General features: G+C 39.4%; 1 protein-coding gene across 6 annotated transcripts in view; it reads right to left on the bottom strand.

The window, feature by feature from the left end:
• Positions 1-19,131, bottom strand: part of UEVLD (UEV and lactate/malate dehyrogenase domains) — a 66,756-nt gene that overhangs the window by 4,825 nt on the left and 42,800 nt on the right. For 5 of the 6 annotated variants that reach the window (XM_061406235.1, XM_061406234.1, XM_061406237.1 and 2 more), the window contains 4 exons: positions 12,883-13,053; positions 11,682-11,855; positions 2,722-2,785; positions 321-444 (listed from right to left, as the gene is read on the bottom strand). In XM_061406235.1, the coding sequence (XP_061262219.1) occupies positions 321-444; positions 2,722-2,785; positions 11,682-11,855; positions 12,883-13,053 (533 nt within the window). The remainder of the gene's footprint in view (positions 1-320; positions 445-2,721; positions 2,786-11,681; positions 11,856-12,882; positions 13,054-19,131) is intronic. The other variant, XM_061406238.1, reaches the window with a different exon arrangement.

Raw genomic sequence — 19,131 nt, 5'->3', positions numbered from 1 at the left:
TGACCAGCTAAGACCAGTTGGCATGTCAGCCTGGGGTGACCTGGCTGGCTGGGGAGATAAATGACAACCAGAAGTCTATGGAATATATAAATGTTTCTTGGGAATTCCAAGAATTAATGGGGGTGAAGGGCAACCTTGTAGAAGTCCAGACTTCCCATAGCCAAGCAAGATAGGGGTTAGACCAAACTATCTTCTCCCATGTGTTACTCTGAAAGCTGGTGGTACTCACGACTCCAGGTTACAGTGTGAATAGCACTTTTTTGTTATATTAATAATATAAATATTTAAAACTATGATGAGAGAATGAGAATAGCAATTACCTTTGCTAAAACTGATAAAGAATGGACCTTCTTTTTATCATTCACAATACTGTCAAGCAGGTCAGCTACTGATAGTCCAACAGACCATGATCTTTGACCTTTTACCCTTAATAGTTCCATGGCCCTAGGTTATAAAAATAAAACAGACAAATCATGATTTCATAAAATGCACAAAATATGTATAAACAGTTTTAGCTTATGTATAAGGTATTAATTAGATATTTTTATGACACAAGAGTTATATGACAATTGTTAGGAAAACCAACAGACAGCCCAGTAATTAAGCTTTTCTTAAAATATTAGGCAGTCCACAGTGAGTCAATACAGATGGCCTAATAATATAAAAAGATGCTTACCACCACTAATACTTACTAAATATGAGCTAAAATAATAAATACATTAATTTTTCCCATCAAAATTGGCAAAGAATAAAAAGACTAATGGGCTTCCCTGGTGGCTCAGCTGGTCAATCTGCCTGTAATGCGGGAGACCTGGTTTCAATACCCCTGGGTTGGGAAGATCCCCTGGAGGAGGGAAAGGCTACCCACTCCAGTATTCTGGCTTGGAGAATTCCATGGACTGTATAGTCCATGGGGTCACAAAAAGTCAGACTTGACTGAGCGACTTTCACAAAAAGACTGATAACTACTTTTGGAGAAGCTACAGACAAATTGGCATTCCCATAACTGCTGTTCAAAGTGCAAAATTATCCAAGTTTTTAAGGGGAAGATTTGGCAACACCTGATCTAGAAACACCAGTCCATTCTAAAGGAGATCATTCTAAAGGAGATCAGCCCTGGGTGTTCTTTGGGAGGAATGATGCGAAAGCTGAAACTCCAGTACTTTGGCCACCTCATGCGAAGAGTTGACTCATTGGAAAAGACCCTGATGCTAGGAGGGATTGGGGGCAGGAGGAGAAGGGGATGACAGAGGATGAGATGGCTGGATGGCATCACTGACTCAATGGATGTGAGTTTGAGTGAACTCCGGGAGTTGATGATGGACACGGAGGCCTGGTGTGCTGCGATTCATGGGGTCACAAAGAGTCGGACGCAACTGAGCGACTGAACTGAACTGATCTACAAATTACTCTTCTAGGAATTTGTCCTATAGCAATATGCTCAACTATGCAAAGATATACATACAAGTATGCTTGCCTTATTGGAGACAGAAAAAATTTTGGAAACAATTCATCCAAAGAGGACTTATTAAATAGATCACTACCAAATGTAGGACCATATATAGATCTTGAGAAGAACATAAAGTACATTTATGTGTAAGATATGGGAAAATATCCAACATTTATTATTAAGGAAATAAAGCAAGTTGCAGGATAATACAAATAGCATAAATGTATTATAAAAACAACAATAATGATGATAATCCTTGCAGAAGCATGAGAAAACAACGTTTGGACACATGGACGCTAAATTGTTAATAGTGGCTGTTTCTGGAGAATGGAATTAGCCCTGCTTTTCACTTTATAGACATCTGCAGTACTTAAAGCTTTATCTTTGCTGTACACCAGAAACTAACACAACATTGTAAATCAACTATACTTTAATTAAAACATAGTTTTATAAGCGCATGCGTTCTTTTTGTAACTAATTAAAAATTATACAAATTAAACAAACATGTTTGAATTTATTCCTCTTGAAAGCTATAAATGCAGGATTATATATAGAAGCAGATTAGAATGGATTCTACAACATATTACTATTCTCAATATAAGGCTATTCTTTCCAGTTGTTACAGTCTAAAAATCATAAACTGAAGGTTTAAAAAGCTAAAATCACCTGAACCAGAATTCAGGAAAGGATGTTATATTATGAGATAGTAAAACAACAAATGGCATGAAAATATATAGTATGTAGAGTCCAACCTATGGGGTCCAGACCCCTAGAAGGCCTCTGAATAAACACAAAAGAGTCAAGGATCTGTGCATTATACTTGGTTTCTACCTGAAATTATAATGGGGGTTATCTACATTAGACTAATTTCCAAATGTATTTAACTAGGATTCATAAATACATATTGATTTTTAAGTGGTATGGGCCAATTCTCCTCTACTTTTAAGAAAATAGCCAATATCCTCAGATACAAGATCCTATATCTTAAATATAGAAGTGGTAAATCACTGCCTACAAATAAGGAGTCTATTCCACCCTTTAAAAAGTCAACTTCGTATCTAAGTATTAGGCTTGTAAAACACTCTTAGATCTACTTTGAGATAAGAAATCGAAGAACAGAAAATACTGCTCCCATGCACTCTGGATTTGTCCATACTAGTTAGTTTTATTTGCAGAAGCCTGGTAAGTGCATGCCATGCAAATAGCCATTATGTTAGCTATGAAGTGTATGGTTTTTAGTTGGATACATGCAAATCTACATTCAGCATTACCTGTTGGACAGCTGCATCTGAGAGTCATGATTTGTTACTTCCTCTTGGCCACTCCATATGGGCACTAAAAATTAAATGAAAAATTGATTATTATCTTGTCAATAACTCTCTTAGGAGGAAGATGTGATAAAGGATCATTTGCAGTCAAGGGTACCTACATCAAACTTCATAAACATTTCCCCCCTTCTGGATAGAGTTGCATACTTCCACTGGTAGCACTAAATGTGCTGTATTGATTGCCTGGGGTGAGAAGGCATACAGCTGTAGTTCCCTCAAAACATGATCCCAAAGTCTACTTGCAGCCTGTTAGCTGTTCTCTCTCAACACTGGGCCATTTTACTGACTGAGTAGAAAGATTTTCTCAGCAGGCAGTGTATAATAGGCTCCCATGTGCTGTAAGCTCTTGGCATTTGCTCCACTGGGAACCACACAGGCTAATTTCTATCACCAGATGACAAATAATTTGGTCACCTATGGCTTCCCTGGTAGCTCAGCTGGTAAAGAATCTGCCTGCAGTGCAGGAGATCCGTTTGATTCCTGGGTCGAGAAGATCCCCTGGAGAAGGGATAGGCTACATACTCCAGTATTCTTGGGCTTCTCTCATGGTTTAGGTGGTAAAGAACCTGCCTGCAATGGGCGAGACCTCAGTTCAATCCCTGGATTGGGAAGATCCTCTGGAGGAGGGCATGGCAACCCACTCTAGTATTCTTGCTTGGAGAATCCCATGGACAGAGGAGCCTGGCAGGCTACAGTCCATGGGGTTGCAGAGAGCCAGATATGATTAAGCAACTAAGCACATACACTCTGGATGAGACTTCCACAGGTGTCAGAGAGCAGGGTCTTGTTTTCTAAAAGCATATTTGGGTTTTCCATTTCCTCTCACTAAACCGTTTATAAAAACAATTTAAAAACTCAAAGCTATACATGTGAAATAGATATTTATACCATACTTTAATACGAAATTTAAAGTAACATTCTGAAACCTTTTTAATAGTCATTGATTTCTCATCACTGTAAAGACATTCTTTGATACAAACCTTTGGGTAGGCAAAATAGAAATACATTCAGATATGTAAGACATATTTTACACTTAAGATACAAGTCTTCTTTTTCTTGTTTTATTTTTCTGCTGCGCCGTGCAGCCTGTAGGATCTTAGTTCCCTGATCAGGGACTGAAACCAGCCCCTGGCAGTAAAAGTGTCAAGCCCTAACCACTGGACTGCCAGAGAATTCCCACAGCTCTTCTAAACTGCATTAAAAATGAGGCCAATTAGTGATTTCTCAGCATCAGCAACAAAGGACACCTTCCCTTCTCAAACTGATTGTAAGCTTCCAGGGGGCAGGGATCATGTGTCCTTCTGTGTCCTCTGGCACAGATTCTCTACCAAAAGAATGCACAAGAAGCAATAGAGAACCAACCTCACATACAATCCATAATTATGTTAAACAAAAAGCAAAACATACTTGGAACGGTTAAGTTGGAAAACATGGAAAAGTTTTAGAAGTTTTTTTTTTTTTTTTTGCTTTTATATACATACATATTTGTAGATATTAAAAATCAGTTTTCATATTTCTCTATGGTTCCCTTATTATTTAATGTTAATGGGGTCACTAGAGATTGCAGTTTAGATCTTTAAGTTTCAAGATACCCAAGAGAGAGAATGATTGAGCTAGAAAAGACATGAACACTATCGAGATGAATAGAATGGTATACGGGATTTTGTATCTCCCCTTTTGGGAGATGATTATGGCTTTGACTTTACAAATATTTTCCTCTGAGAAGAATTCAGGACATTTGGAAGGCTGAAGTGAAGGGAAGTCATTACTCCCTGACAGAAACGAAGTTCACAGTAGTACCACAGCAAGCTCTTGAGGACTACCCCCTTCACTGTAACAGACTGGACTATTTGTGGGAGATCCTCAGGAGTCCTCAAAGAATGTAGCAGCTTCCAGGCAGACACTTGAGCATCTCTGGTTCGGTTAATTAAGATAAAAAAAAAACAACAACAAAAAACCTCAGCATCAGTGTCTATGTCAATGACAGCCACTGAAGGTCATAGAAATTTTTCTATTAAGTAAAAAAAGCAAAACCAGAAATTGTTACATGAACAATATAAATGCATGTGGACAAATTAATAAGGGTCTTTTTTTTAATGTTTCACTTGAATAGGACTATACATGAATTATTTTCTAAAAGTTTGGTACATTAGTATATTCACAAAAGACAGAAAATTGCAGAGAATAGTCTGCTAGATGAACGAGCGTTTACAGACGTTGGGAAAATAAATAAAAAGGGAAAGGTAGGTATGGGAAAAGAAAGGACACCAGGAAGTCTGGAATTTAATTATGAGTACTATTGCTATTATTACAAACATAATCACGTTTCATCTTTCCTCTCTGAGTTTAGACTTTTAAGAGCCATGAGAAAACAATGTTCAGAGAGATGGAGAAAGCTTCACTATGCTCAAATTTGCTTCTGACACAGTCAGGATTTTCAGTTAAGTTTAGATAGACTTAATTATTTCATTTTTTGTTCACTTATTGCCCAACCGTTCACACTTCCTAAATGCATATTTATCCTAGTTTAAGGATCCCTTTCAAATATTGCATCTAATCAATCCTTATCTTTCTGATTCTATTCCTTAAGAATAGTAATCCTCTGATCCCAAAAATTTTAATAAAAAATGACCATGGGATATTTCTTTTCCCTTAAACATAACACCTACCCCTTAGGTAAGACTGATGCACACAGCAGATGAGCTAACACTGTCTTGAGGTCCAGTCCTTGGATTTCTAAAACACCACTTGAAGGAGTTACCTGCACTTTACATGAATTCACTATCACAGCTAAAAACGCAGCTCCAAATCACATGTAACTAATTTGGTGGAGCACAGCAATGACCTATGATTACAAAAAGATGGTATCAGGATCATTCAAAATATTTCAAAACATATTTACTGAGGCCATTCCAAGTTCAAGGAGTTTACAGTCTGGTGGGGTGAAGACAGGTAAACATGCAATTGTAGCACTGTGATAAGGAGTGTAACAGAGGCATGAGCTTACTTAACCTGGAGAATTAAGGAAGGCTTCCTGGGAGAGGTGGCACTAAAGCCCAGTCTTGAAGGATAAGCAGGACTTAGCCAAGTGAATGAATGTTCAGGGAAAGCAAGTATCAGGTGCAAAGGCAAGGAAGCATGAGAGTGCATGAGCCCCTCAGGAAGCTGCAAGCTGATCATGTGACTAGCATAAAATGCTTGTCCGAATGGCAGAAGATGAGGCCCAGGAAGGAAGCAGGAAACAGATCCTAAAGGGTCTTACATGTCATAGAATTCTTCCCCATGTCATGCTGTAATTGTCATTTGTAGAGGAAATAACTAAAGAGAATAATTTTACTTATACATATCTGTTATTCTTGTAACTGTTTCTAAATCTTAATGTTGCCTATTTCCAAGTATAGTTTTCCACGTCCCTTTGCCAATTTTCTATTCCTCACCATCTTTCCATCTTGATCACTGTCATAACAGCTACCATTTACTGAGTGTTAATCTGTGCCAGACACTATATACTAAAGGCTTAAGAGAAATTATCTAAGTAAGTCACTGGAAGAAAAAGTACAGCTTTGCAGTCAAACCCAGGGTTCAAATCTCAGTTCTGCCCTTACTAAATGTGTAACCTTGGACAAGTTGTTAAACTCACTGAGTTTTAAGCTTCCTTGTATATTGATTTGGAAAAAACCACCACCTCCTTTTTGGGGTGTTTTTAAATTTTAAATAAGATTACAAAGCATTTAATACGCACACTAAGCACTCAATAAAAAAATAATTCTAATTTTGCTATGGTGTCACCAATACAAAGACATAACCAACTGGTGTCTACACATGAAACCAGCAGAAAGTGAATCACTCAGTCATGTCTGACTCTTTGTGACCCCATGGACTGTAGCCTGCCAGACTCCTCTGTCCATGGGATTCTCCAGACAAAAACACTGGAGTGGGTAGCCATTCCCTTCTCCAGCAGATTTTCCCAATCCAGGAGTCGAACCCAGGTTCTCCCACATTGCAGGTGGATTCCCACCAGGGAAGCCCAGCAGAGGAAAACCAGCAGAGGGAGCCTCTAATCCGAGGGAAGACTACCTATCAGTGCATGTGTGCCTGCTAAGTCACTTCAGTCGTGTCCAACTCTTTGCAACCATATGGACTGTAGCCCACCAGGCTCCTCTGTCCATTGGATTCTCCAGGCAGGAATACTGGAATCGGTAAGCCACGTCCTTCTCCAGGGGATCTTCCCCACCCAGGGATCGATTCAGCATCTCTTATGTCTCCTGCATTGGCAGGTGGGTTCTTTACTGCTAGCACCACCTGAGAAACCCAAGAATACTAGAGCCATTCCCACCTCCAGAGAGGATCTTCCCAATGCAGGGATGGAACCTGGATCTCCTGCATCGCAGACAGATTCTTTACCGTCTGAGCCACCAGGGAAACCCACCAATCAGTGGATGTAATTATTTCTGAAACAAAGTAGAAGACATGATAAAAAAGTGACCTGACAGCAGTCCAAGGCTCAGTGGGAAAGAATCCGCCTGTAATGCAGGAGATTCAGGTTCGATCCCTGGATTGGGAAGATCCCCTAAAGGAGAAAATGGCAACCCATTTCAGTCTTTCCTGGAAAATTCCATGGACAGAGGAGCCTGGTGGGCTACAGTCCATGGGCTCACAAAGACTCAGACACGACTGGGCATGAACATGAGACAAGACTAGACTTAGGGAGATGGGTCGGGGAGTACATAAATAGCTTCCCTGGCATTCATAATGTTCTTAATTGAGTATGGATCCATGAGTGTTTGGTCAACTATGTTTTCAAACAAATATATACATTATATATATTCTATGTATCAAATATTACATAAATTATATTTAAGTAATCTCAATTCACATCCATCTACATCTATTTCTAGTTCCTACTTGAGAGTTCCATTCCTTGTACTTAAAAAATATATATTTACTTATTCATTTATTTATTTTTTGGCTGTGGTGTCCTCACTGCTGCATGCAGGCTTCCTCTAGCTGCAGGGAGTGGGGGCTACTCTTCCTTGTGGCGCATGGGCTCTAGGCACGAGGGCTCCAGTAGTTGCAGCTCTCAGGCTTAGCTGCTCCCAGGAATGTGCAATCTTCCTGGACCAGGGGTGGAACTGGTGTGCCTTGCGTTACAAGGCAGAATCTTAAGCACTAGACCACCAGGGAAGCCCAGTTCCTGTGCTTTTACCCTACTTCTCTTGGACCTCTCTTAAGGCTCATCAATACTGCCTATTACAGTCACTTTCTGTATCAGTCTCTAACCTGCCTAAAGACAGGGTCTTTATTCATTTATGCGGCTCCAACAGCAGTCAGCAAAGTGTCTTAGGTTTACTTATCAAGTCACACCATCCTTTATTTTCTCTTTACAATTTGAGATACTCATATAACCATAATGTAAAATGTTCTTATTAATTCAAAAATTATCACTTAGGCGATTGGTTACATTTTGGTATTCCAGTACTTAAAAAGAATCAATGATATCTATATATGTTATTATGCAGTCATTTCCAAGTCATAACAATTAGAAAGAAGACAAGGTGGAGAATGATGTATATTTCATATGCTTGTCCTTACACAGAACATTTCTAAAAGGTGGCATTGTTTCTAGAGAGAGGGACTAGGTGTCTGGCATAGAAGGGAGACATTTTTCTCTACATTATCTTTTTGTACTATTTAATTGTTTTGCAATGTGAATATGACTTTTTCAACTAAAAGAACAGCTTAATAATTTACACTTTAAATAAGGAGAAGGTACACAGACAAAATTCAAATTGGATCAGAATAAACAGCAACTTTACAAAAGAATAAACATCTTGAGACAATATATGGTTAATTACATTTAGCTAGCAAAAGCTTTTAACTCAAACGAATGAAGGAATCTGTGCGATGATGTGATCAGGAAAAACTTCAAAGCGTAAGTAAGAGGGACTTGACTGAGACCTTGAAGAATAAGGTTTGAATGTGCTGAGTGAGGAGGAGAAGGGATTATGAAAAAAGTAAACACAATGGGCAAAGATGCCTGTGGCTGAAGCAAAGCTGTGGGGCAGGGCCGAGAGGCACAAGACCTGGTTTTAGTCCTTCTTTGACCTGAAAAGGCTCTTGGAGCGGTCACTCCTACTATTCCCGCATTCACTGCTGACTCCCTACCACAAACTGTAATCGATGACCCTCTGAGTGGCTTCCAGCTGTCTAACAACATGACTGCCTTCATAACTATAACTGGGAAGGAAGATTAGGGCTGTATTTTGGGACTACTTGAATGGCAAGTAAAAGAATTGAATGATTTGGTCAGAGGAAGCCTGTGAAAGTTTTTGAAAAGAGGAATGTGATTTAGGAAGACTAAATTAATATGTGAAACATACTGCAAACCCTGTAAGTTTTAGCTAATATCATTATTAATTTGGCATCATTTAGAGGGTACACAAGAGGGAAAAGAGCAAATTAACTGGGAGATTTACAATAATCAGACAAGCAAGAGATCAACATGGACCACAACTCAAATGGCAATAGTGAGTAACAATTCGGGTCTTGGGTTTATTTGCATCCCTAGACATGTTACTCAAATACATCTGCTCCAAGTTCTTACTTGCTCCCCTATTCTTGTTCTATTGATTAGTCTTTAGTGTCAGCATTTTGGGCCTGAAAAGCTATGTCTGCTTGAATCACATAGTCAGGTTTTATAAAGGTTTATTCTATTGCCTGAGTCTTTCTAGCGTTGAACTTTCTAGGTAGCCAGTGCAGATTTATACAGATTTTAAATCTTCCTCCAGTTCTTGAGTTAAATGATCACTTCCTCACAGGCAGAGAAGTTCTTTTCTACAATGTGCTCTACCCCTCAGCACCGATAGGATGAATAAAGCAGTAATAATACACTTTAAGAGTCAGACACGACTTAGCAACTGGAACAACAATACACTTTAAATGAGGAAGCAATGATTAATTTCCTCCAGATTACCTTTTCAACATATCACTCGCATGCTCAAATACCTTTAATAGCTCCCCTCTGCCTGATAATCTTTCCAACCCTTTACCAGGTATTCAAGAAAAAAATACCTCCAAAATGAGTTATCAATGAGTTATCAACCAAGCTTATCTGGTTGAAACTGTGCAACAAGCAGTCTAGATATTTTTATCCCATGAACACGCCATACCTAAGTGTGTGCCTTTGCCTGTTTTCCCATTCCTGGAATGTCTCTCTGACTCTCTGCTATTTATTTGAATCCTATTCATTCTTCCAAAGTGCAGTTCAATCATGGCCTGCCTAGAATTTTCTCCAGTCATTTCAACCCATGTTAAATGCTCACTCATTAATGTCTAAGCACTGTAAGTCTAAAATATATTCATTCTGGCCCTTAATCAAAGAGTGCCCTATACTTTTAATGTCAACCAAAATAGCTTTATAAAAAATTTTATCTTATCACTCTAAAATAATTTTTTAAAAGTTGTTTAGATGTGGACCATTTTAAAAATCTTTAATTTTTTACAAGATTGCTTCTATTTTATGTCTTGGTTTTCTGGCCCCAGGCATGTGGGATCTCAGCTCCCCGACCAGGGACTGAATGCACCCCTCTGCATTGGAAGGCAAAGTCTTCACCACTGGACTACCAGGGAAGCCCCCAGAATAATTTTTAAGAGTGGCGAAGGCAGAGGCTGTGTTCTGTGCCTCTTCTGGATCACACTGGCATCTTACAGTAGTGAGTAGATATACTTGCTTAAAATGAATGAAAATTAGCAAACTTAGGATAGTGCACTTTTATCACCAGACCAACCTGACTTTACAGCACGAGAGAAATAATAAAGAAAAAAAAGAGATTATTGAATTAAATAGGGAAAGCAATCTTGTGGGATAGGAAAAAGGGCTTTCAAATCCAGGGGGACTAGATTTTATGAATGGTTTCTATGGTAGGGACAGAGCACAGACCAAGTAGCTGGTTAAAAGAAAAAAAGGGTCGGGGCCATAAGGGTAAATAAAGAGTGAATATTCTGTTTAAAAGGTGAGAAAGAGACAGGAGGTATGCACCTAGGGAGAAAGTCTGGACTTAGGAAAGGTAAGCAAGACTGCAGGATGGGAAAGTAAAGGAAAGAGTTCTGTACATGCTTTGAAGTGAAGTGAAGTCGCTCAGTCGTGTCCGACTCTTTGCGACCCCATGGACTGTAGCCCACCAGGCTCCTCTGTCCATGGGATTCTCCAGGCAAGGATACTAGAGTGGGTTGCCATTTCCTTCTCCAGGGAATCTTCCCAATCTTCAGGAAATGCACTCAGTTTCCAAGTCACACACCCAGGGATCGAACCCAGGTCTCCAGCATTGCAGGCAGATGCTTTAACCTCTGAGTACATGCTTTACGTGTGTGTAAAAGTCGTTCAGTCAAGTCTGACTCTTTGCGACACTATGGACTGTAGCCTGCCAGGCTCCTCTGTCCAGGGGATTTTCTAGGAAAGAATGCTCGAGTAGGTTCCCATGCTCCTCCAGGGGATGGTCCAGACCCAGGGACTGAACCTGGGTCTCCTGCATTGCAGGCAGATTCTTTACCGTCTGAGCCACCAAGGAAGACCTGTGTATGCTTTAAGGTTTATTTAAATGTTGCTCTCCCAAAAATTAAACTTTTAAATTCATCCTGGATGCTGAAATTCAAATACAAAATATAAAAATAAAAATACATAAACTAAGGAGTCTTGCCTTTTATTTACAAGAGTAAATACAATTAGAATGACACATTTGTAGAGTTTATTCACAATACAGGGCCCCACACACAAAAGGCACTCAAATGTGGAAGGAAAACCAACTAGGCTCCACAAGTGGAGTCCCCAGAACTGTGCATATATGCATACCATGGCCTCCGGTGATATCAATTATCAATATAACTAATAAACATGTATTTCTTACCTTTGTCTTCTCCCTGCTCACCAATAACCCATACTTCTTTTCCTGAAGTCTGTGCCTTCAAAACATTTGTAATAATATATTGTAATCTCTGTGAATCCAGATTGCACCCAATTCCAATCACTCGGTTTGCAGGAAATGCACTCAGTTTCCAAGTCACATAGGTCATGATTTCCACTAAATATTACATACAAGGTGAAAATATAAATTATTTTTTAATATATACTTCTAGCCTAGTTCCTAAACAAAATACTTTAATAAGTATATCAAAACCTTTATACATTCTTCTTAGATCTTACATGCACTTGGAAGCATTATTTATTATTATATAAATTTATTTTAATTAATAATTAAAAACAACTAACAAGTATTCAGCATCATTTTACATAAATTTGTATTAAATATAAATTTTTAAGAGTGGAAAACAGATCATGTCCTAGAGCAGTTAAGGATGAAAGATGAAAACTGGGTATAGAAAACCAGAAGATAAATTTTTTCATTGATCAAGTTCTCTTTTACATCTAGCTTAAGGTGAATTTCTACCTTGAAATTAAAACACTGGTTCATACACCACCACCATGTGGTACAGCATTATCAACAAAAACACAACCATTTTTTTATTCTGTGCCAAAAAGGTGTCAGGAATTTAAAACCAACATCTTTCAATCAATTACTGTAAGAAAACAAGTGAAATGCCTATCATACTCCTCTAGTGGGAACATTAAAAAAAAAAAAAAATCTGTTCACCCATTTGAGTCCAGTACCATCTAATCCTTTGAAAAAGTTTCTCAAGTAATTTGAGAAACAATTTAAAATAAAAATTTTAATGTTAAAAATCCACTCTGGTGTGCTCACTAGCATCTTATGACACTTCAGAGTTAACAAAAGACCCTTCCTATAAGATATTGCATCTTTCTCTTAGGCGTTTAACTGTTTTCTCACTGAGAAAGGCATGGCTAACAACCTGGAATATATTAAAAGTAGTATTGCATAAAAAATTGTAAGTTGTAGCCTTCTAGTTAATGCCAGTCAGTAGTAGTGACTGGCTGACAGGATGTGGAAAGCACTGCCTTGTTCATCGAAAGAGCAATTTAACTGAAGACTCCAGCTGTCCCTTTACACCCCTGTTTTATGACTTTTATGAGAAATGGCAATTCTACTGAGGAACTGGGCCATCAAATTCATTTAGAATAAAACTTTATACCTGGTTGAGATGCAACGAGCAGGATGGCGTGCTGACTATAATGTCCCAGAGCGGGGACAAGGGCTCTGAACATGTCCACATTGCTCTGCACCACATCGAGGTAGGACTGAGAACTACCCAGAGAGTTGACTGTGAAGATCACCACCTTGGAATGAGCAGAGGCAGACAAATCTAATGAATAAAAAGAAACAGTCTGAGCTCAAGATAAAGGTTTTAACCAAGTTCTTGTTCATGATGATCAGGTTTTTCTTTTCTACAATTACACAGCTTTTAGCAGTTGCCTCCAGATCAACCCTGTCTCCATAGGAAGGATACAAAATGCTGAGATCTGCTCCAGAAAGAGAATTAGAAGCAACAGTGTATCCCAAGGGAGGAAAGAGCAGAAAAGATAAAATAAATTACAGGATCCAGACTTTACAAGCAGGGAGGGATTTGGGTTTTTATATAATTCCCACTTTTTTTGAGAAAAAATAAATATATGCTATAGGCAGAATGCACCTATAATCACTTACATCACTGATTTTTAACCTTAAGTTTAGGAGTCCTACAGTTCCTTGAAAGTGACTCAGAGACCATGCAGGAATAGTAAAAAGTAGAAACATGGCTGGCAGGCACAGCTTCATGCTATTTACTTTGACCTCTGCAAGCAGTGCAGTGCTGCTTCTATCTGCTTTATTTATTAAGGATTCTACTCCAAAGAGGAAAAAAATGATTTGAAGATCTTTAAATAGTGTTGGCTCATTTTCTACTTTTCCTTACGCTGAAGTCCAGTATCTTGGTTTTAGGTTCAAGTGAAAGAGGAGAGTGAAAAAGTTGGCTTAAAGCTCAACATTCAGAAAACGAAGATCATGGCATCTGGTCTCACCACTTCAGGGGAAATAGATGGAGAAACAGTGGAAACAGTGTCAGACTTTATTTTTCTGGGCTCCAAAACCACTGCAGATGGTGACTGCAGCCATGAAATTAAAAGACGCTTACTCCTTGGAAGGAAAGTTATGACCAACCTAGATAGCATATTCAAAAGCAGAGACATTACTTTGCCAACAAAGGTCCGTCTGGTCAAGGCTATGGTTTTTCCAGTGGTCATGTATGGATGTGAGAGTTGGACTGTGAAGAAAGCTGAGCGCCGAAGAATTGATGCTTTTGAACTGTGGTGTTGGAGAAGACTCTTGAGAGTCCCTTGGACTGCAAGGAGATCCAACCAGTCCATTCTGAAGGAGATCATTGTAAAGGAGATCAGCCCTGGATGTTCTTTGGAAGGAATGATGCAAAAGCTGAAACTCCAGTACTTTGGCCACCTCATGTGAAGAGTTGACTCACTGGAAAAGACTCTGATGGTGGGAAGGATTGGGGGCAGGAGGAGAAGGGGACAACAGAGGATGAGATGGCTGGATGGCACTGCCAACTCGATCGACTGAGTTTGAGTGAACTCCAGGAGTTGGTGATGGACAAGGAGGCCTGGCGTGCTCCAATTCATGGGGTCGCAAAGAGTTGGACACAACTGAGCAACTGAACTGAACTGAACTGAACTGAATGGGACTTACATATAGGCAACTGTTATGACATAGAAAAAGCTGTTCAAAATTCATGCCTCTGACCCTTAAGCACACTTAAGCGATTTCACAACTGCATTACTCTCTACAACACAGAATGTCTTGCAGTAAACTGAGACTGAAGTCGCTCAGTCATGTCCAACTCTTTATGACCCCATGGACTGTAGCCTACCAGGCTCCTCTGTCCATGGGGTTTCCCAGGCAAGTGTACTGGAGTGGGTTGCCATTTCCTTCTCCAGGGGATCTTCTCGACCCAGGGATCAAACCCAGGTCTCCCACATTGCAGGCAGCACTTTACTGTCTGAGCCACCAGGGAAGCATTGTCTTGCAGTAACTGCATGTCAAAACAGTGGCCAGAATTATCAGCATCAGTAACAGCAGAAAAATAATAAAGTAATAGAGAGATACCAGTTCAGTCAACATGTATAAATCTTTATTAGCATCCTAGTGAGACAATGAGTAGATTCCAGGGTTTACAGTCTTAATTAAGCCTCTTAAGGCCATTTTTCTAAACAAGTTGCAGAAGGGAACCTATGTGCTATGTGTCTGTGAGATGCATTATCCAATTTCAGTTGATATTCTGACACAATTGTGGGGGTAGAGATCCAAAAAACTGAAGTCCTAGATTTTAATTATGTCTGTTCATGAGTATTCTTAATTCCTATGTTCTAATGCTCATACGAAAAACCTGGTGATGAGTCTAAATCTCAGTACTGGAAGACATTAGAAGTGAAAGGTATATAGTTAACACTTCAATACCACTTCTATGTGCCAGGTACTGTTTTAAGACCTTGACATGTACGTACTCACTTAACATAATCCACAACACACTGTGGGGTCCATATCATCCCCATTTTACAGGTGAGGAGTCTGAGGCATAGAGAAGTTTAGTTAACTTGCTCAAAGTTATAGAGCTAGTAAATAGCAGAGTCAGAATTCAAGCCCAGGCAATCTGGCTTCAGAGTGCTGATAAACATTATGCTATATTTTGAAACTCAGTCCTATACTCTCATAAAATGGAAGGAAATTGATATCTGGAAGGACGAGGGAACTTGTCCATAGTATTAAATATCAGTGAACGGTTGAACTATGACTCTACAACCAAGACAGGCCCCAACCGATCTTGCCAAGATTTTTCTTTTCTTTTCTTTTCCTCCTGTAGCTTCCTCTACTTCGAATGATGGAAATGCCCTCACCCTCAAGGATGACTCAGAAGTAAACAGAGCAGTACCAAATGCAAGAAAGGCTTCCTGCTTCAAAGCCTTTTACTCTCTCCATAGGCCTGGGGTGGACACCAGGCTTCTGTAAGTTTAAAAACCACACGGGTGATTCTCACACAAGAGATCAACCTATAACCCGCTGACTATCGAGCAAATTTTACTTTGTTCCCTATGTCGTCAGCAACAACTTATAATATTCAACTGCTACTGCTAAGTCACTTCAGTCGTGTCTAACTCCGTGCGACCCCAGAGACGGCAGCCCACCAGGCTCCCCTGTCCCTGGGATTCTCCAGGCAAGAACACTGGAGTGGGTTGCCATTTCCTTCTCCAATGCGTGAAAGTGAAAAGTGAAAGTGAAGTCGCTCAGTTGTGTCCGACTCTTAGCGACCCCATGGACTGCAGCCTACCAGGCTTCTCCACCCATGGGATTTTCCAGGCAAGAGTACTGGAGTGGGGTACCATTGCCTTCTCCGAATATTCAACTACTGAACATTTTTTTCTCTAGGCACAGACATACCCATACACACATTTTGCTTATGTATCCAGAGACTATTTATTTCTGGAGTGAATCATAAGAAATTGGTAACAAACTCATTTGAAATGCCAGCTCAGCTGCTTACTGTGTGACTAAAGCCACAATCTGAGCAAACTATAAAATAAAGTAAGAGCAGTAATGGGATGTGAATACATGTAAATTAGCTAGAATATATTGCTGATTCCCTGAAAAAACATGGCATCTGTAATTATTATTAAGGGATAAGAGACCAACATAATAGTGTCATCAGCCAGGAAATGACATAATCAAAATAATATCATAGGATAATTATTCTATTAGCTCTGTTTAATATAAAAGAAATCAGCAAGAAGGAAACAGGAACCTTCTTATACTGCTGGTGAGAGTATAAATTAGTACAACTCAAAAATATATATTTAAAAAAACACCTTTTATGAATTCCCTGGTAGACCAGTGGTTAGGACTCTGTGCTTCCACTGCAGAGGGTAAGCACTGAATCCCTGGTCTGGGAACTAATTTCCTGAATGCCTCAAGGCACAGCCAAAATTAAAGAAAAATTTTACTTAACATAAATAGAAACAACTTTTGACCCAGTAATTCTAGTTTATCCTACTGGGTAGAGAAATACATAGAGATTTTTACATTACAATGTTCTCTGTAGCATTATTTATAATCACCAAAAAATAAACAAACAAAAAACTTAAATGTCTACCAATAGAAGATACTCATCCAATGGAGTATTATTAAGAAGCTGCTCAAGAAATATAAGTATTTAGATCTCTATGTGCTGTTAACAATGATCTTCAAAATGATAATATAAATTCATCAATAACTTAAACACAGAATTGCCATATGTTCTGGCAATTCCACTTCTGGGGACATCCCTAAAGGAACTGAAAAGAGGTGTTCAAACAAATACTTGTACATACATGCTCATAGCAGGACTACTCACAAGACCAAAAAGATGCAACCCAAATGTATAGCAACTGATAAAGATAAATAAAATGTGGCATATCCACACCACGGAACATTATTCAGCCATAAACAGGAGGGGTGCACTGATACACACTACAATGTGGACGAACCCTCAAAACACTGCGCTAAGTGAAGAAGGCCAGGCACAAAGGCCACGTGCTATGTACTTCCATTAAAGGCAGGTCCACAGAACAGGCCGGTGACTGCCAGGGCCTTGGGCAGAGGGGAAAAAGGGGAGTGACTGCTTAAGGGATGGTGGGTTTCCTTCGGGGGTAGGAAAATGTTCTGGAACTAGACGGTGGTGATGGCTGCACAGCACTGTGAAAGTGCTGACCGTCACTAATGTAAATTTATGTACATATATGTTAGCACAATAGGAAAAAAAAGGGATAAAAATATCAAGTGCAAAATCAAGTGCAGAACCAGTTTCCCCAATATGACTCCTAAAGCAACTACTCTTTTAACGGTTCCCTCAGTGTTTCTCCAGATTTAGTCTATGCACACACTGTTTGTTTACATATATATAGTATGGACATTTGCAGGATCATATACACATATGTATATATTTCTCCAAAGTATTTTAGCAGCTATTTTAAAAAATCCAAATGGAGCAAAGTACAACTCTAGGATGATCATCAATGCCTGTCATGATGGGGCACTAGTAAAATGTCAAAATGATCTTCAGTTCAGTTCAGTTCAGTCTCTCAGTCATGTCCGACTCTTTGCAACCCCATGAATCGCAGCACACCAGGCCTCCCAGTCCATCACCAACTCCCGGAGTTCACTCAAACTCATGTCCATCAAGTCGGTGACGCCATCCAGCTATCTCATTCTCTGTCATCCCCTTCTCCTCCTGCCCCCAATCCCTTCCAGCATCAGGGTCTTTTCCAATGAATCAACTCTTCACATGAGGTGGCCGAAGTATTGGAGTTTCAGCTTTAGCATCAGTCCTTCCAAAGAACACCCAGGACTGATCTCCTTTAGAATGGACTGGTTGGATCTCCTTGCAGTCCAAGGGACTCTCAAGTCTTCAACACCACAGTTCAAAAGCATCAATTCTTCGGCGCTCAGCTTTCTTCACAGTCCAACTCTCACATCCATACATGACCACTGGAAAAACCATAGCCTTGACTAGACGGACCTTTGTTGACAAAGTAATGTCTCTGCTTTTCAATATGCTATCTAGGTTGGTCATAACTTTCCTTCCTAGGAGTAAGCGTCTTTTAATTTCATGGCTGCAATCACCATCTGCAGCTTACAATAATTATTAATGTGCTTTTCCATATCATAGACCATATCTGAGATGTTAGTAACATTAAATCACTTCATATAATAGTAATTAAATTGTTATCAGGACTATGCAATCAAAATTAACAAGGGGAACATAAAAGTTACCCCAAAATAGTACTCATTCATTCAAAACTCCTTACTTGGTGGCCAGCACCAAACACTATATATCTACTCCAAGGATTGTAGTCTTTCAATTATCTGAAACAATTGTTACTGATGGTTAATGAGACACACAGGAAGAAACAATTTCCTCAGGTCCTAAATGGCCCCATAACCTCTAGGGTCCATGTACTAAGCAGTCTCTCCTGGAGAGATTTGGAAGGGTTAAGAGGTCCCTTAAGAACTTCAGCACCTAGAAAGGACAGGCACAAGAGAATACTCAGCTCCCCAAAGGATCCTACAAAAGGATCATTAAGGCAACTATTGTACTCTTTCCAGAGAAGGAAAATAAATGCATTGTATCCTACAGGGATCAAGAGACTTGCCACAACTACTATATCCAATGTTTATAACCTATAGGTACAATTTCAACTTTTCTGATCCACTGTGGTTCTTAGTACATTCAGGCGTGTGAAATCATATGTCTCATTATTTCACTTGGAAAATATGGTTAAGAATACTGGAGACCTGCGTAAGGAAAGGCAAAGGAAAGCTAAGCAACTATAACATATTACAACCTGACTGACCATAGCTATAA

Source organism: Bos javanicus, chromosome 29, assembly GCF_032452875.1.
Source record: "Bos javanicus breed banteng chromosome 29, ARS-OSU_banteng_1.0, whole genome shotgun sequence".
Taxonomy (NCBI): Eukaryota; Metazoa; Chordata; class Mammalia; order Artiodactyla; family Bovidae; genus Bos; species Bos javanicus.
This window is presented reverse-complemented; position numbering and strand designations above follow the sequence as displayed.